The following is a 22667-nucleotide window of genomic DNA, read 5'->3' on the forward strand; positions in this document are numbered from 1 at the left end:
GGATCTGCCCACACAGAGCTCCCTGCGGGAGTGGGCTATATTTTCAATCAGAAATATGGTTTGTTTTTAATGTTACATTCACTATTGAAGATAGTTGAAATAAAAATATTGATCCTTTCACTTTTATTTTTAAATACTTCTGTTTAAAACAAACATTTATTACTTTTTAGTGCAGATTTTGGTTTCATTACTGTTCCGGCAACTGACTGATTCACAAGAGTTTAGCTTTCAGGATGGTTATGTTTTGGAACACATTTGAAATCAGATGAATCAACCATGCCCCGCGGGGAACGTTGCTCTGCATTAAGTTGCTAGCTCTTCTCCCCTTAAACAGACATTTTCTAACACAGCAATCACTGAGAATCCCTATGTATTTGACAGATACACAAATTAATTAATTCTTTTAAGTAACTTTACAAAGCCCAAGAGACATGATATTACAAAGCCTTCCTGCCTTACTTTAAAAGTGCTGTCTCAGAGTCCAATGAACACTGATATTTATAGGACCATCAATATTGTATAAGTAGGGGGGAAGTGTCCAGCCCTACAACTGTTTTCTCACTGAAGACTTTGCTTTGTCCTGTAAATGTGCTAAATAGGCAATTATTTGTTTGAACTTCATCTATATTGCCTCAGGTACATGGCATAGGGAACTAATGTTTCTTTTATGCAACCTCAGAGTATTATCCTGTTGGGCTGCATGACAATTTATATGAATACTTAGTGTTAGTTTTCCTCTCGGTGTCTCTCTTAGCTAGAGTGATGTATTAAAATTACAATGAACCCATCTGCATTTTAGCTTTTTCATATGAAAATATTTTCACAATTGCCATCTGGCTCCTCATAAGTTTCAGATAAATGTAGCAATGACACATTTGAAATGGGATGTCCTAATGCAATTCTGTTAAATCGGAAAAAAAACATAAAGAAAACATAAAACAGATTTATCAATAAAAATGTACTTACCTTCATATGTTCCACTTTCTAAGAGAGCACCACTTTTCTCCAGTTCCATAAAATCTTCAACAGTGATGAATATATAGTCCACACCCGGGACCTCCCCCTCCTTATGTGGCCTTGTGGTGCCTAATAAGAAGAGAGAAAGCCATCAAATTGATCTTTATCAAGCATATATTAACTTATATTTGATATCTGAAAAGTAGTACAAAACCTTCATTAATACTTGCACTGTGCTAGTCCTAGTGTATGGTTTGAGAAAATTATAGGGTGGTAAATTAAATGTTTGTACTATATAGTGCATCATTCTTTCCCATGTTATTTGCAAAACTGTATAACTCTAACTATCTGGATTTTCAATGTAAATATGGATGCTGGTGGAGGTGTACGAGAGCCATTTGGGATTCTGGGCCAGATTTTCTTAGGTTCCAGTTTACATACCTCTAGCTAATAAAAAAGTATAATTCTGCTGTGCTTATTGAGGTCACCACTGGGATCAGGAATTCATATGTAAAATTAGTCTTTTTTTATTTATAACTACCACATTTTCTGTGGTTTTAGTAAAACTCAAAACAGTTATTTTAATGTATCAAAGTCTGCCTCTGCTCACTGCAATTTTTTCTTAGAGCATTTCATGTCAGGATTATAATCTGTGTGATCAACTTTATGGATAAATATTAAACATACATTTTAACGGAGGAGCCATGGAGGAGACTCCACAACTAACAACTTAAGACACTTTTCCTTTATAAGTCTGATTTTGAGCCCCCTGCAACCTCAACTTTCACAAAAAAACCCCCTCTTTTTGGTTTAACATTTTGTTCGTGTGATCTCTTGTTAGGTGATAATTTTTGAGTTGTTTGAAGTGGACCACACAAGGTGTTCAGAGATCTGAAACTTTTAAAACAACTGCTACTTTTTTTTTTTAAACTAGACTTCAACTTTTGGGGGGTGGAGTGAGATAAAGGGGAATCCCAATTCTAAAAACTGGCACACAGGATATACATAAGTATGTTGGATGGACAATTCTGAAGTTATTCACTGTGGAAAAACTGATCCCTGGGAGCTCTGCACGGTCTCCTGACTTTGTGATAAGTGATGAAAACCATTGGAACACTGCAAGGGAAGAATTTCAGTCTCTGCAGCTCCTGAGCTCCTCAGAGGAAAGTTTAATAAGCACTCAGGAGTCAGGTTTGTCAGGAGAGAAAATGTAGCACTTTCTATTAACTGCACAAAACACTGAGGGCCCAATCATGCAGTGCTCATGGACACCTGTGCCTAATATCATTCTGAGTCTGCTCAAGCGCTGGAGATATCCAGGTTAGACTAGGGATGCTCAGAGACTTAATATCGGGATAATAACAAGAAGTCATGACCCTGTTTTGAATAAGGAATTTTTGGTGCATTGAAGTTGTGCTGTACTTAGTCATAGCATTGGGAAACACATAATACAAAACATAAGAAGACAATTATCAGCCAAAAATACTAGAAAAGATGTAGTTAAGGTTATAAAGAGATTATCTATTTTAAAAAACCTAAAAAAATGCTATTTTTTACACACAGAAAAAATATCTAAAGCTAGGCAATTTGGTGTTAAATTAGCAAAAAAAAATTTGAGTCAAGAAAATTTATCAGAATTTCTGGAATTACTCCTCTGAGTTCCAACAACAGACTTAATTTTCCCTCTTGTCTCTATCCTGATTACCACCTCTGATCACCTTTCCCTATTTAAGTTTCACTGTTAGACCACAAATCTCTATTATCTCACAGAAAAATCTATGTAGTGACTTATAAACTGTGAATCAAACCCCTAAAATGGATGCTAGAGACCAAACCCTTCACCTCCCTCATCATATGGACCAAAGACCATAACATCAGAGCCATTATCCTTCATAAATGGTCCACATAAGACACTGTTCTCATCTGAGTCAACTATTGGCTAAATACACCAACTCTACCTAATCCAGCTTCTCAAGATCGGTCAGAACACATGCTCCAGATACAGATCAATTTGTGCAATCTCCATTCTGAACATATAGGCTATTACCTACTCCCCACAACTCCGTCTACACACGTGTGAGATCTCCGCGTACCTGATATGCCTATTATATAATCAGACAACAAAGAGACATAACACTATAATTCAGACAACCAACAGGGAGTGCTTAACCTATGCAGCCCTTAGGAATTATGCTCCATCAGCTTCTTAGTGATAGTTGCCTCCAGATTTCCTCTTGTGGGGAAAGCAGCATAGCACAGTGTTGAGGATGTCAGCATTATCTTATGTTGCACTATCTCCAGAGATTTGGGGTTATGATAATAGATGTGTTAACCACTTAGGATCCACTGTAGTATAGACTGCTATAGACTATAGACTGCCAACTCTTCAATATTCACCACTTTCCCTCTGAGTCACTACTGAACTAATTCCCCAGCATTGTGTTAAGAAACACTTCATGGGGAAGGTGCTGTCTTTTAGATAAGACATAAAAACACAAAAATGTAGTCATTAAAACTTATGGCACTTTTCCACAAAGTGAAAGAATGAACACAATGTCCAGGCCAAATTCCAACTAGGGTATTACATTCTGCTTACTTAACTTCCCCCTCAAGTTTGTGTGTCCTAAATTGTTAAAGTGCTGCAATGTTTTATTTTGGAAGTAGCTGCAGTTCATGTCAGATAAGTTATCTCAATGTATAGTATATAATCTGTGTCTCAGTTTGTAAAACGTTTTGTGATTGCACATTTCAAACTATGTTACCTTGCATTGGAAATCCCAATTTGCAAATTGCCAAGTTACAGTCCCTTAAGCCTGCATGCCACAGCATTGGCCCAGTTTTCCCATACCATTTTTACACTGGTGTAACACCACTGATCTCAATGGATTTCCTCTTTAACTGCACCAGTATAAGAGTATAAGTAAACCCTATAAACAAACCCACAAGCATTCCTGGATTAAAATATTATTTATTGTAGTCTTTTATTCTACTGCTTCATTAATATAACAACAAGGGGGTTTACTTTATTACTAGCTATAGAAAGCACTGTGTGCACATGAACATCTTGCTCATCTCTTTGCAAAAACAGGATAACCTCCTTATGGAGAATCAAACCTTAAGAGGACATACTTGCTCCTGCTTGTAATGTTTAGCTTATTACTAATGTAGAAAGAAAATCACAAGAATCATAGAATATCAGGGTTTGAAGGGACCTCAGGAGGTCATCTAGTCCAACCCCTTGCTCAAAGCAGGACCAATCCTCAACTAAATCAACCAGAAGAAGGCTAGCTGCCATGTTGTTAGGATGGTAGTTTGAGAAAAAATGTAATCCAGTGCCAGTTCCATAACAAAAGGCCCCGGGCGTGTCAAGGACACCAAGAGGAACATGTATGAGGGATAGTTTTGACAACTGCAATCTGGGGACACATAATTCACACCCCCACTCTCAGCCCTTTGTTCCTGATAAATCAGATAGGAGTGGAGTGTACAGCTTTCTTAGAAACTAAAGGCTCAGTCCTGTGGGTACTGAATGCCTTCTACTCTCGTTGAGTTCACTGAGGTGAGTGCACTGAGCATCTCTCAAGATAGGACTTTTAAGACCTCAGTTCTAGCCTCAGATGCCTGCAGCTACTATTGAAGTTTTGGGGACCAATTATCCTGTCACCATCAGTTTCACACAGGTGTAATTATATTGACTTCAGTGTAGTGACTTCTGATTTCCACTGGTGAGAGAGGAAAACCCAGGTCAGAACTGTGTACATGCATCCAAGAACAAAATTTGGCCTTAAATCTTTCAGTCAAGACCAGCCTTTGGAAGAGCTCAATTTGCTCTCTAACCCCTTGTTCCCATCCCCAGTGCTGGGCTGGTTACACAATTCTGAAATGTATGGTTTGGTAATTTAGTTATCTGGTAAAACTCAGTTCAGATGTAGTTTGTTTTTGCCCTTATACTTTTACTCCAGTTTTTAAAAACTATTTTACACTTTGACAGAACTCTACATAAAAGCAAAATGATTTGTATATGGCCAATTAGCTTAATCTGAATGAGATCCCATGTTCTGTGCTCTACTAAGGAAACCAGAAAGATTAGTTGAGCAAATGAGGTATAGAAAAGCCTAAACCAATTTAACAGGTGATGTTACCCTACATGTAGAGTTCTAAAATCAGACTCAAGAGGTACAAAGTAAGGAGACCTCAATTATTGTTTATACAGTCACCATTTTCCTAGTTTTAATATTGCTTATGACATAACAACCCTGGATGTGTGAAACAAAAAGAAGGTACCAGACTATATTACAATAGTTCATTACTTGTTTTTAATTGTGCATTATAGTAGGTTAGACAGACATCAAGTGAGATTGACAGTTATCTATGTACAACGCCAATGCTCCATGCTCTGCACTGGTTACCTATTTACTCCAAAATGAAATTCAAGAAATTTTTAAAGCCTCAAAGCATCTGGAGTCCCACTGCCTGGGAGATGTCCTCTTCTGTTTTGTCATAAGGGTTACTGTAAGATCAGATGAGGCAGCTTTGATGTCAGTTAGAAATTTCTAAGGCTGGTAGCAGAGTGTTTTCAGAAGAAAGCATTTGCTTTTTGGAATTTGCTTCTTCTGCTGGCACTACCAGGGTAAGTTTGACTCTTAGGGAGCAGCGTAAGACTCACACACTCAACATACTGACGTTATGCCAATATTCAGGTCTCTGGCGAGGCAGCCAGGCAGTGAGACTGCAGTGAGCCATTTACATGAGTGGCCTTTGCAATTTTGTCTATAGTTTTTTAAATTGTTTGTAGGGCACCCAGACACCAGGACAGTAGATGCTGAAGAAAACTTAAAATAAATGCAAAAGGAAATAAGCTAATATAATGCCAGTAAGGTATTTTAAAGATAACTTATACATGCCCCTGCAAACCAATAGATAACATTAATTCCATGAAATACCAGTCTTATGTCTGCCACCAATGGCTGTAGTTCTCTCTTATATCTGTCCAGATGGCTGAAAGGATAAAGCATAACAGACTAAGGAGTCAAACCAACTGAACACTACTTACATTAGAAAAGCTAAAGAGACATAGTCCGATTTGCAAATGAAGGGGTCTTAGCAGAACACCAACATCCTACATGTGCTCCCTTAGGCCATTTATATGCCCACATGCTGATCTCAGATGTGGTTATATGAGCAATTTTCTTCACACCAACATTTAAATATTCTAGAACAGCTGTCTTAACATAGTCTGTGCTTGACATCACCATTCCCAATGCCTGAAAAGCTGCCATCATAACATCCTCTGTTACTGGTGCCACTGCTCACTTATACACTATATGAAAAGAGTCAGACTGTAGATTTATATAAATGTCAAGTCAGTAAAATTAATGTTAGTTTGAAAAAGCGGAACCACTGTTGCAGAAGAAGAATAAATACTACAAGTTGTTCTATGCTCAATACAGTAGACATATTTTTCAAGAACACTTCATCCTTGCATGGTAAATAACCCATGTCTTACCATCTTTGGCAGCATTACAGGGATAGTATCACATCTGTACTCTATATGCGATGCATAAGAATGGAGATAAATCCTGGAGTCCCTGCACGCTCCACTACCTACCCACAAACTTCACGCCGTTTTTTGTGTGCAGCTGCCTTACCAATGCTCTAGCTTTCTAAGTGTATTCTAGATGTTTATTATGTGAATACTGTTCAGTGCAATATGTGGCCAAAAAAGGCATTCACCTTCCCCGTGCCAAATCTCTATTATTATTATTATTATTATTTATTTGTTGTATTACAGTTGTGCTAGGAGCTTCACAAACACAGAGGAGGAGGCCAGTCTAAATGTGTGGTAAGTCCCAGCATTGGGTGCACAATGAAATATTAGATTCATGTTTCTATTAACAGTATTTTATAGAAACTAGGACCTTAAAATACATTTTTTATTTGTTCAAAATATAACAAGAAGACTAATTAAACTATTAAAACAAAAAGCTTCCAAGTATATAATACTCTTTGGTTAGCCAGGCACCGAGAGAGAATTTGTTCTGTAATTCTGCATTGTACAACAGCTTGCTATTGAAAGCAGTATGCCAGGCTATCATACACTAAGATAGCTGGAGCGATCCCTCCCACAGAAACAGACTGCTAATCTTTAATAAACTTCAGTTAAGCCCTTGATATAACCTTGTATACATTTTGCCTTAGAAAATTTCAACAATATTTAATTAGCTCTTTTGTTTGTTTGGCAAATTATTCAGGGACAATATTACTAAAAGGAACAGAACTGTATGGGAAATTCTACCAATCTCATCAAATTACTAAATACATAAAGCAGGAAAACACCACATTCATTTTGTTCTGCTGAATTCCCAACTGAAGGGAACATTGAACATCATTTTCAATTAAAGTGAATGTAGGTGTACTACAAGGCAAGAAGCCCCATGTGTTTATGATATTTCTCACAGTAACAGCATAAAACACAATGTCATTAAACCCCCTTTTGCCAAGGCTCACAATAGGCAAACGATTTTTTTCCATTTTTCTGAGTCACTTGTTCATTTGTTTCCACTACCAAAAAGTTCTCTGGCATATTTTTTAAATAAATAATGTGGGTAGCAGTGAGCTGACACCAAAATCCCTGAAGTATTTTTCAGGGTTAATCATTTCAAACTCCATTAATGAGCAGTGGTCTGACACCAATATTCCTGGAGTATAGCTTAGTTTAATCATTCTAAACCCCACTCATAAGCACAGTCTAAATGCTATGGAATGAAACAAAACCAGGCGCTTAGCGGTTGCTGAGCTATACCATTAGATTTAACTTATGTGTTCTGTGGTCAGAAAAAAACAGAAATTATATGCAATAGTGTTTCTTTTCCTAGGACAGGTATTGAGCATTTCCTGGCCTAAACTGTTATAAAATGATGCTGCCACATTCCATCCCAGAGCTGGTGGGTGATGTGATTCCTGTTAATCACATCCTTCATTCCCTATGTACCATATACTCTCATTGATACCAGCTGGAGTCATAGGTGAGCTATTAGGGCCCCATCCAATGTCTGCTGAAGCCAATAGGTGCCTGTCCATTTACTTCAGTGGGCACTGCATTAAGCTCATAAAGAACAAGTGGTACAATTGTTTGTGAAGCACTTTAGGACAAAAGTCTTAAAGCATGTGTTGTTATTTTTTTAGAAATACTAAAATGTAATATCACCCAAAACAGTTGAAAAAATTTCACAATTTTGGTACATCCACATTCTATAATATCTCATCATGCCAATGACAACGTATTCTATATTTCACATGGAAAATAATCTTAAAGACTTCCTGGAGTCAAGGCCACAGCAAGAACACATCGCTGAAGGGACTGAAAAGCAGACAGGACTTCTACAACAGGGGTTACTTTGTTTTCTCTTCTCCTTCAAACTCCTTCACTGATAATTATACCTAATAGAGCTGGGCAATTTTTTGTAATTTCAATTTTTTAAAAATGGCAACATATTAAGAGATTTTTGTAAAATACTTCTCCTGTTTTTTAATTGTGTCTAATATCTAATCAAAGGACAAAGACCTCTCTCTTATTAGAATGTACCATTTCATAAGTTGAAAATACTCTGTTTTGTAAATACTACCAGCATTTTATTCATACATGGCTGATATCCCATTAGAAAAACAGGTTTGGCAATAATTAATACTAGGAAGAATCTTGTGTGTATAGACTATATTAACATTGCTAGAATGTAAATACCCTGCTAAAGGGAAAATTCTAGTCTTACCCATTAGAAGAAAATGAAGAATTGGTGTCCTTTAATATTAAGAATCAGTATCTCTAAGGTCAGTAAGGAGTAATAAATTACTCAGTTTCTGCCACCTGAAATGAGGTGTTGGGCGAGGTAAAAGGAACACTGGCCTTTGTGAGAGTGTCCGACTACATCTAGTCTTAAAAGCCTTGTCTTAAACAGTCCTAGTCTTTTAACCTTCAGTGCACTCCACAAGGCCCATTTGTTTTCCTTAGCTATGAAGGATTGGAAGAACTTTGGTAGAGGATTAAAAACATCTTAAATATGTTGTCAGCTGCTGTGTTATTACACATTGTCATTATTGGGCAAAGGAGTGATTACTGGAGTAATCTATTTTTATAACTGTATTTTTAGATCAATACATCCATTCATCCTGGGCTGCTTAGGACATATACAAGTGTGTGCCTACATTGTGTTATAACACGGAAACATCTTCAGTTCTTCAAAACTCAAGGCAAGTTTTCTGCATAAATTTTAGTTAAACTAGTGCCAAATAATTTGGATTAGTAAACCTCAAATTTATAGCACTTTTTACAGAACTTTTTTTTTTATTCAAAGTACGTCCACTAGGAATCCTATTTCAGCAAAATCTGGATTTTATTTTTCTCATTTGTTTTTGCACATTAGGGTTGGCACAGCACAATACACACAAATATTAAATAGAGATGGCCTCTACTCCTAAAAGCTCATATTATGAAAAACAGATACACTGGAGCTGAGCAGCACTGTAAAATCTGGAGGTGGGAATGACAGCGTGTTGGTTGCTTAGTCACTGTTTTGTTTGTCTAAATTACAAACTTGTTGCGGAAGTACATAGGTCTAAAGAGTGACATTGAAACTGGCACTACTGGTGTAACAGAAGGAACACAAAGGGAAATGGGCTCAAGATGTAGGCAGAGGCAGAACTGTGCAAGGTGCTAGTTTCTGCCTTTGTCTAAAATGTAAATATACTGGGCCAGATCTAGAGCTACTCTGATTTACATCCATTGAGGATCTGACCCGTCATCTGTATGATGACGACGATGCCCTTTGGGGGCAGGCACTGACAGAAAAAGATTTGGGGGTAGTGGTGGATAATCTGCTGATTGTGATGCTGGGCCAAAAGGACTAATGTGATCCTTGGATGCATAAACAGGGGAATCTCAAGCAGGGGCAGAGAGGTGATTTTACCTCTGCATTTGGCACTGGTACAATTGCTGCTGGAATACAGTGTCCATTTTTGGTGTCGACAATTCAAGAAGGATGCTGACAAACAGGAGAGGGTTCAGAGAGAAGTCACAAGAATGATTAAATGATTAGAAAACATGCCTTATAGTGTCAGACTCCATCTATTTAGCTTAACAAAGAGAAGGTTAAGGGGTGACTTGATTACAGTCGTTAAGTACCCGCACGGGGAACAAATATTTAACAACGGGTTCTTCAATCTAGCAGCGAAAGGTAAACCCCAATCCAAAGGCTGAAAGTTGAAGCTAGATAAAATTCAGACGGGAAATAAGGTGCACATTTTTAATGGTGAAAATAATTAAGCATTGGAACAATTTACCTGGGGTTGTGGTGGATTGTCCAGCGCTGGCCATTTTTAAATCAAGATTGGGTGTTTTTCTGAGAGATCTGATCCAGGAATTATTGGGGGAAGTTCTATGGCCTGTGCTATACAGGAGGTCAGAACGGATGATCACAATGGTCCCTTCTGGCCTTGGAATCTATGAATTCTACAAAAATTTCTCCACAAATCAACACAACTCATTGTATAGTAATCATGGTATAAAGTAGGTCAGTTTCTTGCTGTTGGTAAACTCCTCGTTCCATCTTCAGAGTTTCTACTTTTAAAGATGACTTTGACCCAATAATAAATCAATCTATAGAAGAGTTCATCATCTGTACAGATTCTGAGAAAATGAAATGTCTTTTTGCATTATCTTTACCAAGAGTACCTTTTAAGATGTAACAATGACATTCACAGATAAAAGCTAATAACGGAGAAGTGTGAATACCTTGTGTCAAATCAAGCATAGAAGATTGCAGCCATGGTTGTAAAATAATAATAATAGTAATATGGAAATCACTTGTAGGCACAGATTTTATAGGAATCCACAGCAGCTAAAATGTATTGTACGTAATTCTTGGGAGAACTCAGACTGGAAATTTATGGGCATTCTGGCATTTAAGGATCTAGTTAGTAGATTACCTGTCTGTTATCTGCCAGAGAAAATGTACCTTTCAGTGTTCATGAAGTGAAACAGATGAAAAGAAAATAAATTACTTGCAAATCTTTCTGAACTCCAAATTGTTGTCTGAAATGTTTCTTTAAAGTGTGAATTAGAAGCTTACTGGAAACAATGGAAGATGCTGGAATTTCTTTCATGAAATTCATCAGTGCCCTAGATCACACTTCCATAAAATTTCCCATTGCCAGTTCCCTTTTCAGGCTTATGTTAAAACTAAAATACCACAATTGGACTCATAAAGGCAGGCTGGTGAGTAAGTAGTGATGTCACTTCTGAAGAGAAGCTGGATATATGTGATTGGCATTGGAAAATCTATTCACAGACTTATACTTTCAAGATTTCTTCTGTTTCAAAGGTATTTAGTGCATCATTTCCATGGATTTCCATTCTTTGAGATAGAGACATAGAGAGGGACAGATTCTTTGGTAAATCCCAATTTCTTTCAGAAGCCTGGATGCTCAATCGCATTGACCACCCAACCCTTTACTCCCACATGGATATTTAGTCCCAGGTCGGGTCAACATAACATAATTTTGCTGGCATGTCCCTGACTGACACAGCTACGCTGGCAACGCTCCCCCATCATGTAGATACAGCTACACTGGCAAGAATCCTTTTGCTTGTATAGCTTATGTAATTTAGGTTTAATTATACTGGCAAAAGATCTCCTTGTGATGGTATAAGCTGCATCTTAACTAGTGGGCTCTGCCAGTATGGCTATACCGCTACATCTGTATTGGCAAAAGCCTTTCTAGTATAGACTAGCCACCCCACTGAAGCCAACAGGTCTATGCGTGAGTTTAAACACATACAAGAGCCATTATTTTTAGGATCATGCCATAAGTTAGGAAGCTACTATGTGTGGATATTTGTGTGTGTGTGTGTTTCATTCATGTATTATTGGAGATTTGGGAAAATCTGCAACTAATGAGTTATACAGATTAGGGTGACCACCTTTTCAAAAGGCAAAAGCGGGACACATGCAGGAGCCCTGCCCCACTCCGTGGCCCCATCTCTGCTCCCTTCCCCACCCGAGGCCCCACCCCCCTGCTTCTGCTCTTCCTCCTGAGGCCCTGTTCCCTGTCCAGGCTGGAAACTGGAGCCCTGTGTAGTAGGAGCCACCCAAGGAGCCTGGGCCACGCTGGGGAGCCCTGAACACTCCACCTACACTGGGCAGAGGGCTGAGGTGCGCAAGAGCAGCCCCTGGCCCATGTCACCGCCACCCCGGGGGGGGGACAGAAGGAGCAGGGGGCAGCGCCTTGTGGAGAGGGGAGGCTAAGGCCCACCTCATCCCCCCGCTCTCCCCCATTGGGAACAGGCTGGCACCTCCCTTGAGCCTCAGGCAGGTGCGAAGCACCACTGCAGGGAATCCGGGACAGTCCTTCAGCCCAGGACCAGGACTCGAACTCTGCATTTTGGAACTGTCCTGCCAAATTTAGGGCAGGTGGTCACCCTAATACAGATGTGGTTGGATGTTACGACTTACATTAAGAGAAATGTGACTCATTATACGTACAATGCTTTCTCCTGTTAGAAGAGCTTAATAGGGACATCATCTCTTTGGATTTGTAGCAGAATAAAGATGGCCACATTGGCCCTATCTACACTAGACTTTTTTGGGGGGGGGACCTCTGACTATTGCTTTACCTCCAGGGGCGGTAACTATGGCAGCAGTAGTTTAGACAGGGCTCAGGTAGCTGCTGGCATGTCTATAACTACTAAGCAGAATTAGACAACACAGTGGCAAACGTACCCTCTGCCGTCTCAAAGGCTGGGGCGGGTCTTTGCCTGGACCAGCAGCAAAAAAGGGTAGAGGCTCCTCTAAGGGTCCACCCCTCACTTGGGGGTCTGCATTATCTGAGTAGGTGGGCAGGCTGCTGGGGCTCAGGTAAGCCATTGGACTCTGTATAGCCCTCTAGCCTGAGCCCAGACTTGGGAGAAAGCATCTCCTAAAGAAGCTGAGGAACTGGTCTGGGGCTCCTAATGTGTGGTACAGTGAGGATATAACCCCCTTCCACCAGCCTGTACAGACTTACGATCACAGAGTGCCTCCTCATGGTGAGACCCAGCACCGCAACAGCTCTGCCTCATCTTCCCCACAATATTCTTCAGCCTACTCCTGTCATAGACGTAACTTGGCCAAGCTATTCAACTCCCCTGGGATAACTGAGTCCCTTAAAGTCCAACAAAAGACAGAAAGAAAGGAATCTTCAGTCCCCTTCTCTACAGGGAGGCCACAACCACAACAGCCTGCCTTAATAGCCACCAACGGGCACCTGGGCTCTGGTCAACTTAACAGTCTGGTCCAGGCCTATTCTCTTACAAAAGGCTCTGGCTGGCCATAGTCCTCAGACAATCTGGATCCCAACCACGTTTTTTGCCCCCAGGGAGGAGCAGTCTGTTCATTCTCCTCCCATGTCAGACTTCAGCTGCTGGGCTTTTCTCCTCAGAAGCCCAACACCCAGCACAGGTGTAGCAGGGCAGGGCTAAACAAACAGTGCAGACTGGCCCCAGGCCTCCAGGCATCCCTGTTACACAGCCCCTTAATCCCTATATGAGGGGAGGGTTGTGAGGTCCCAGAAATGGTCTTGGGACCAGGTGTGGAGGACTGATGGCAACCCTCTACCAGGTGGAAATAATTAAAAAGGGAATCTGTACTGTATGCATAATTGTGGGATATTTCACAAATTAATTGATAAAATTGCAGCCTAATTAAATCACATCCCTTGCATTTTGTCTTTTTTCCCCAGAGTCTGGGACAATGCTGTGCCCTATACATACTAGGACTTCCTCTATTCCTACCACCAGTTCATCTGTCCCAGTGCTAATGCCGTGATGGGCTGATTTCCCCTGAAATGAGTAGACAAAGACACTGTATTGCAAGGTGTAAATATACTTCACCTGCTTCAGTATTGGTAAGTGAAATATATGGCAGTTTACAAAATACAAGTGATATTATAGTATTCTGCTATATATATGTGTTCACCTACCTGCAATTTTTAAAAGATGGAGATATAATCACAGCATAACAGGGTACAACTCCACTGTTTTATGCGGCAATAAATATGATCAATATTTCGATCAACCAGTTGCGTATGATCTTCTCAGATGGCTCGCAGACATTGCTACAAAGAATTTCTGAACAGATCCAAATCTGACACAGGTCAATGGCAGTACATCGGAAATTCTCTACAGTGGCAGTGAAAATAAATAACACCATTTACATGGGGCTGAACCCTGGTTCCCTGACTCTTCTAACATGAGTCTATTTGTGGAGTACAGTACTGTTCAGTATCAGTAAGCACATCAGAATCTGGTCCATAATGCTTTACATTGTTGAAACACTATACACACACTACACTCCGATATTTTTAATTTCTTTAACTTTTGTAATTAAACATTTTTAAAAGCAAGAGCTGAAGAGAAGAACATCTGATATACATTATGGTAGCAGCTATTCTACATAAGGATTATTATACGGTATTGCCTAAGCATTGCATAAGGTTGTTAGTAGTTTATACATTGCTTAGAGAGCATGTGTAATTGTATGCTCAACTGATCATACACATGTTCTATTTAATATACTCTTTTAGGGCAAGGTTGTTGTGATTCTTATCAGGATTTCAACTGTACTGAAATAAAGACAGTAGTTGAGGCTTCATTGGGCTTGTCCATACCTTGAAAGGACAAGTGGAAGCCAAGGCTAAATTTGTTTGAGTTTTATTGGAAGTGTATGTTAAAATACTGCACTTTGGGGGAAAACAATTTGAGAAATCTTAAAAGGATACTACTAGACTAAGAAATTATGTAGGAGCAGGAATCTCAATAACAAAATTAAAGAATAAAAAGCAATACTTATTGTGGGGGAATCTTTCTGACACAAAGTCTCAAACCCTCTCTTCATAGTTTTCTTAGGCTACGGCTACGCTAGAGAGTTTACAGCGGTGGAGTTGCAGCGATGCAGCTGCGTCGCTCTAAGCTCTAAGCCGACAGGAGAAAGCTCGCCCGTCTACTTGACTACTCCAGCCCCGCGAACGGCAGTAACTATGTTGGTGGGAGAGCTTCTCCTGTCCACACTGGCACCTAGGGTCAGTGTAACTTATGTCGCTCATGGGGGTGGCTTTTTCACACCCCATAGCGATATAAGTTATATCACAATAAGTGCTAGTGTAGACATAGCCTTAGATATTAGTTTGAGGCTAAATAAAATATAAACATCTGATAAGAGATTGGAGTGTGATCTGATCTGTTGCGCATCCATCCACTGAAACTAAAAGTTCTTGGAAAAATTACACTATCTGGCTTCAGGACACAGAAAAGAACTGCAAGTTTGTTGGCCTTTATTTTTTGTCTTCATATTAGATTGTAGATCAGATTGTAGGATCAGGGCCTTGGTTTGGTGGTTTAAATTTAAGCATTTAAGGGATGAGTATAAAAATATTGCTCGGGCATGCAGGAGTGAAATCAGGAAGGCCAAATCACACCTGGAATTGCAGCTAGCAAGAGATGTTAAGAGTAACAAGAAGGGTTTCTTCAGGTATGTTAGCAACAAGAAGAAAGTCAAGGAAAGTGTGGGCCCCTTACTGAATGAGGGAGGCAATCTAGTGACAGAGGAGGTGGAAAAAGCTAATGTACTCAATGCTTTTTTTGCCTCTGTCTTCACGAACAAGGTCAGCTCCCAGACCACTGCACTGGGCAGCACAGCATGGGGAGGAGGTGACCAGCCCTCTGTGGAGAAAGAAGTGGTTCGGGACTATTTAGAAAAACTGGATGTGCACAAGTCCATGGGGCCGGACGCGTTGCATCCAAGAGTGCTAAAGGAGTTGGCGGATGTGATTGCAGAGCCATTGGCCATTATCTTTGAAAACTCATGGCGACCGGGGGAAGTCCTGGACGACTGGAAAAAGGCTAATGTAGTGCCCATCTTTAAAAAAGGGAAGAAGGAGGATCCTGGGAACTACAGGCCAGTCAGCCTCACCTCAGTCCCTGGAAAAATCATGGAGCAGGTCCTCAAGGAATCAATTCTGAAGCACTTAGAGGAGAGGAAAGTGTTCAGGAACAGTCAGCATGGATTCACCAAGGGCAAGTCATGCCAGACTAATCTAATTGCCTTCTATGATGAGATAACTGGTTCTGTGGATGAAGGGAAAGCAGTGGACGTGTTGTTCCTTGACTTTAGCAAAGCTTTTGACACTGTCTCCCACAGTATTCTTGCCAGCAAGTTAAAGAAGTATGGGCTGGATGAATGGACTATAAGGTGGATAGAAAGCTGGCTAGATTGTCGGGCTCAATGGGTAGTAATCAATGGCTCCATGTCTAGTTGGCAGCTGGTATCAAGTGGAGTGCCCCAAGGGTCGGTCCTGGGGCCGGTTTTGTTCAATATCTTCATAAATGATCTGGAGGATGGTGTGGATTGCACCCTCAGCAAGTTTGCAGATGACACTAAACTGGGAGGAGAGGTAGATACGCTGGAGGGTAGGGATAGGATACAGAGGGACCTAGACAAATTGGAGGATTGGGCCAAAAGAAATCTGACGAGGTTCAACAAGGACAAGTGCAGAGTCCTGCACTTAGGAAGGAAGAATCCAATGCACCGCTACAGACTAGGGACCGAATGGCTCGGCAGCAGTTCTGCAGAAAAGGACCGAGGGGTTACAGTGGACGAGAAGCTGGATATGAGTCAACAGTGTGCCCTTGTTGCCAAGAAGGCCAATGGCATTTTGGGATATATAAGTAGGGGCATGCCAACAGATCGAGGGACGTGATCATTCCCCTCTATTCGACACTGGTGAGGCCTCATCTGGAGTACTGTGTCCAGTTTTGGGCCCCACACTTCAAGAAGGATGTGGAAAAATTGGAAAGAGTCCAGCAGAGGGCAACAAAAATGATTAGGGGACTAGAACACATGAGTTATGATGAGAGGCTGAGGGAACTGGGGATGTTTAGTCTACGGAAGAGAAGAATGAGGGGGGATTTGATAGCTGCTTTCAACTACCTGAAAGGGGGTTCCAAAGAGGATGGCTCTAGACTGTTCTCAGTGGTAGCAGATGACAGAACAAGGAGTAATGGTCTCAAGTTGCAGTGGGTTGGATATTAGGAAAAACCTAGGATATTAGGTTGGATATTAGGAAAAACTTTTTCACTAGGAGGGTGGTGAAATACTGGAATGCATTACCTAGGGAGGTGGTGGAATCTCCTTCCTTAGAAGTTTTTAAGGTCAGGCTTGACAAAGGCCTGGCTGGGATGATTTAATTGGGGATCAGTCCTGCTTTGAGCAGGGAGTTGGTCTAGATGACCTCCTGAGGTCCCTTCCAACCCTGATATTCTATGATTCTATGATAAAACTCAGCTGGTGCCTAAAAGGCTCAGTATCACAATGGGAGATGCATCTACAAATAACAAAGATTCAAATAAATGAACAGTAGTGGAAATAAAGTCACTTTACATAACACACACCAAAAGATGGACAACCAAAGTTTGTGAGGACCAAATTCTAAGCAGGCACCAACATGCCATAAGAGCAAGGATGAACAGAGCCACAGGCAGCTGGGGTCTCTCAGCAAGGAAGCCTATCCATGCAGGATAAGATTTCTCATGGAGGACAACCACCACACACTGCCAGGAGCACTTTGCTGCTCTTCTGAGTAGGAATAAAATGCATACTGTGTAGTTGCTGGTCAGTGTTTCCAATGGTAACATACACACTGGTCAGCCGGGAGGTTAGATATGGCCATCTTCCAGCAGACCACACTCTTCTGAGAACTGCTGCAAACTTGAGAACAATAGCTATCGTGACTCCGCATGTACACTGGTATGACATGCAGGTGTTTTCTTTGGCTGCTTATGTGACAAGAAGGGCACCTTTCACCCTCTTGTGCCCATTGTCTTTCAGTGCAAAGGGCAGGATTTGTCTATTCCAAAATAATTTGGACTACGGGATATCTAGATATATCTAGTTGTTGAATATCCACGTACCCCATTTTCTGGTGCTTTTCTCCAGACGCTATTTTCTCATATGCAAAATAAACTCTTGATTGGCTAATGTGCTTACACAGTAAATTCCAAGTAAATATAATATTTTGTCTTCTACACTATTTTTCTGTTTTCAAACAGTGATTCATGAAATGTAGCCTCCAACATTATTGTGAATAATTAGGTTGCTGGAGCTCTTTTACTACATTAGCTTATCTGAGGAGGAAATTTATTATTTTAAAACCATCATGATTTTTATGTTAAATCATTTGTAAAAATAACACCATGTGAAATATAGATTCCTTGGGTCACTAGAGAAAACTATTCTCAGCTTAACTCACATTAATAAAATATCAATCGTGAGATACATAAATTATTTCTACACTAGTCACTATTTTATAGGATATTCACAAGAATGAGAATGCTGCTGCTGATTTAGGGTTAGGGTGTAACTGGATAAAAAACATGGATGATAGAGAAAAATGTTCTTTCTCCTCCTGCAGATAGAAAAAATAAGCTTAGATTTAATGTTTAATAAATAAGTAAATCAGAGGAGAATATAGCAATCTCAAGATGAGCAAAGGAGATTTGCATTTAATTCTGAATGGAGTCAGACCCATGGATGCAGGTCATTTTTATCTCCTACAGGAATGAGTTCAAACATCTAGGTCCAGCACTTGTCAAAGTACTGTCTCCCACAGTCATCAGTTGCCCCCACTAATAGATAGTTTCATTGTTCCAGCCGAATATAGCTGTCATGGGAGGTCATGGCTGCACAGTTTGGGATAATCTGGCAGAGAGTGTTTAATGCCAAGACAGAGAACCACTACTGTATTCATATAATACAGGGAACAAAGCACTTCCAGATGTGCTCATGGTGATCTGTGCTGCTAAGCAGGACTCCTGAACTTCATACAAGTTATAACATGTGGCTTCATTCTTAGATATGAGCTATAATAATCAAGTTTACAATGACCAGTTATGTAATAACTAGGGATGGGCTGATTCCACTTATTTTGGCATCATTCAGATACCAAGAACAAGCTATTATGTCTGTTAAATACTAGCTAATAACACCAGCAAATTAAAAGTAGCTACAAAAACGTTAAATGCATGTAATTACATTAAATTACTTCATGTAACTACATTGAATTACTATTTAAGAATACATAGAGTGAACTACAGTAACTACAGTGAATTACAGTAAGAGTTCTGTAACTCTCAGACATTTCTTTTTTTTAAGGGGTCATTGATTCTACTTCCCAATATAATCTGAGATGCTTGATTACTTTGCAAATGGTATTCGAACCAAGTATTCATTACCATCCAAAGAATAACTTACTGGTATCTGTAGCTTGCCCAAAATACGGGACAATATATATGTGTTCTTAGGCACCCTATGAACAAGAACAATCTTTATATTGGAATTTAGTCAGGTCTAGTTCCTTCTTTCTAGGCATCTTAGTACATTTCCTTCTGAAGACCTCTCTTCATGATTCATGCAGATTAATGCTATCTTTTGCTCAGACTAATCAGCAATATAGTGCAAATTCTAGTGCCAGTATATTTTTCTGACACTGAATGCTGTCAATATCACAGCAGTCCCTTGATCACACTATGTAACAATTTCACTGCAGTTAAACAGTCGGTGTCTATGGCAACTTTTATAGCATACCAATTTACTTCAAATGATCTACAAGAAACATTTGTCCTACCTCTTAATTAATCCATAAGGTTAAATTCAATATTTGCTTAGCATTAGGTATGATTATGTCCACAAGCTAAGTTTTTGTAACTCTGTGCCATACAAATTGTTGCCCATTGGCCAATCCGTGATCAGTTTTCAGGCCTTGCAACAGATCAATTTTTGTTGTTGAAGAGAAATTAATCTCATGAAGTCAACTAGGACATAATTTGTTTGTTTACACTATGTACTTGTTCTTACCCACACTATGTATATGAGCCTTGTTATACTTAAACTCATATAGACTCAACCACATAGAAGTGTTTCTAGAAACTCCAGCTCAGGCACCCTGAGCAGTCTCCAGGAACAGCTTTGTCACTGTCCCTCCAGGCCTCCAGCTGTCCTTCCAACTGTCATGGAACACGAGACTTACCCTCCTGGCTGTCCAATTAGTCTCCAGTCAAGACGAACAGAGCAGCGGCAGATTCTTCTCACTGCCCTCTCCTGATCTATTACTACTTAGCTGATTGATCACAGCATCAGATAATGAACAGAACATGCATATACATGTTCTGTACACAGAACTGGATCCATAGGACATTTCAAAAACTGGCACAATTTGTACCACTATCTCTATACCATGCAAAGATGTCAAGATTGCTGACAGAGGTCCAGTTGGTATCACACCTTTGTAATTGTCAATGGAAAGTTGTTTAAGCATACGTCCATTATGCTCGGATAAATTAGATTTATGACAAGCGTCGCCCAAGTAGTGTTTCATATTCTCTCTGTATCAGAAAATCCTATTGTAACTGCTAAAATGCTTTTGTGCTGTTTGCATTAGAAGGACAGAACTCTTAAAAGGATAAGAAGGAAACATGTAGGCATAGGGCAAATACATATACAACAATACAGTAGCCATTTCAAACGTCAAAAGGGAACAAGGTTAAGATAAATGAATGGTACACGAAGTCTTTTATGTCTCTGAGAAAATGTGAAACACACAGGAGCTTGGTTTATCTGTAATGGGGTATGAATTACTTCAGCTGTAACTTTTCAAATTACAGCCCTGAAAGGGAGGAGTTCAACTCTTATGTCTTCCACCTATAGGTAAAAAGAGGTAGCCAAGTGGAGGAAGAAACCCACTGAAGTCTTTCCCCAGTTCCCCACATTTTCTGCAGCTAGAATAGTGGAAGGGATATTCTGGAATAGGTGGGGCCTGTGGTTAGGAGTTGCGTTCAGTGTGTTTTAGAGAAGGTTCTTCTTACCCTGGCTTCCTGGCATTTCAAACAGGATATTCCTGTGCCTGGCAATAAAAATCTATACAGGGTATCTATGTGGGGCTATATCCAGGTCAGACAATATGACTCTTGTAATGCTAGTTTTTGCAACATATGTGCATGTGTGTCTGTACTAAAAAAAAAACCAAACCTGAATAGACCATGATTTTGACTCCATATTTGTTTTTCTTGCTCAATATCCTGTTTCACAGGTTTAAAACCAGTTTAACATTAATTTAATGGTTACCAGAACCCTGATAACCCAAAGTTCTCAGAAAACAAGTTAAACCTTCATGCATGTGAGGGTGATGGCCCAGCAGTGTCTCCTCACTTGCTGCCCAGTTCCCCCAACTATCCTATTTGAACGGTGGGAGCAGCCTGGCAGCCAACAGCCTGGGAGAGCACTTAGCATTTAGCTGTTTAGCAGAATTGATCTACCATAGCTAAAGCACTTTAATGTTGGGCCTCAGCTAAGGTGCTTTAGCTAGATAAACCTAGCGGAGGCACTTTAGTTAAAATTTCTCCCATCCCAGCTCCCTGGTGTTTCCTCCCAACAGAAATTGGGGAGCCAGCCAAGAGGCTTCCCCAATTATTCAAACATCACTTTTCTGAAAGCCACTTATCTGAAAAGTGGTCCCAGCTAAACAGGGCACAAGTCATTTTTTTGATAACCTACTTGTGGATAAATTATGTAGTTCACTGGCTCAACAATGTCAATTTTAAACCAAGGCTTTTGTTTCAAATGCTATTCACAGATTGTACGTGGTGAGAAATGCTTCTCAGCGTAAATCTCTTAGCTAAACCAAGCATAACAAGTGAGGCTTTCTGATAAATATTAATTTTGCCAAGTTGACAATTTCCATTCAGGGTCCAATCCAACAGGCAATATTCCTATTAATACAGTCAAGGCCGATAAATCTAGCTGTACAGAAATTCGTTAGGCGTTCTGCCTGTGAAAAGAGTGCAGGGTTGAGTATAAATGCTTATAAAGAATGACAAACATCAACTAGCAACTTTTAGGGGCAAGAAGACTAAAAAGCCAATGCAAATAGCTGTATGTAAAATCCTAAGAATTGAGATAGGAAGTAACAATTATTCACAAATATCTATTTGCACAGCTTAGTAGAACTTATGTGTGCTACTTCTGTCCATTACTTTCACTTTAATGAAAATTATATCACTTTCCTTTTCAGGTAAGCCGGCACTTAAGACTTCAGTATCAACATTTTTAACCATACATGACTTCGTTGCTGTATATATTTTAAAATTATACCTTTCCGCTTTGAACTCTTGTACCAGTAGTATAATTTATCAAAGAAGCCTTAAGTGCCTGCTTACCTGAAAAGGAAAGTGATATAGATTTCATTATTGTGAAAGTAATGGACAGAAGTAGCACCAAGATTCTTCTTAAACAAGGTTGTTGGAATGCATTCAGCTTCCTGTTGTGTACTGCCAGATTTCTGAGGCACACAATATTGTTGAAAGGATTACAGCATTGAACAATCTCATTTTACAAAGCTTTTATCGAATTAACAGTCTTTCCTGGAATTCGGTAACGTGTCAGGATCTTCCAGATGTCTTCTCTGTGGACATTATCGAATGTTTTCATAAAATCAAAGAACTTAAAACCTTCTTCTATGGCTGTCCTAAGCCTTTCTCACTAAATCTTCTCAAGGTGAAAGCTTGGTCTGAACATGACCTACCAGATCAAAATCAGCCTGTTCTTCCCTGAGTGCTTTGTCAACAACAGTTT

The 22667-nt window shown here is 39.9% G+C and overlaps 1 protein-coding gene across 3 annotated transcripts in view; it reads right to left on the reverse strand.

The window, feature by feature from the left end:
- MAGI2 (membrane associated guanylate kinase, WW and PDZ domain containing 2) overlaps positions 1-22667 on the reverse strand; it is a 1132945-nt gene that overhangs the window by 480472 nt on the left and 629806 nt on the right. For all 3 annotated transcript variants that reach the window (XM_074942551.1, XM_074942550.1, XM_074942552.1), the window contains exon 3: positions 967-1086. In XM_074942551.1, the coding sequence (XP_074798652.1) occupies positions 967-1086 (120 nt within the window). The remainder of the gene's footprint in view (positions 1-966; positions 1087-22667) is intronic.

Source organism: Natator depressus, chromosome 1 (assembly GCF_965152275.1).
Source record: "Natator depressus isolate rNatDep1 chromosome 1, rNatDep2.hap1, whole genome shotgun sequence".
NCBI classification, from domain to species: Eukaryota; Metazoa; Chordata; order Testudines; family Cheloniidae; genus Natator; species Natator depressus.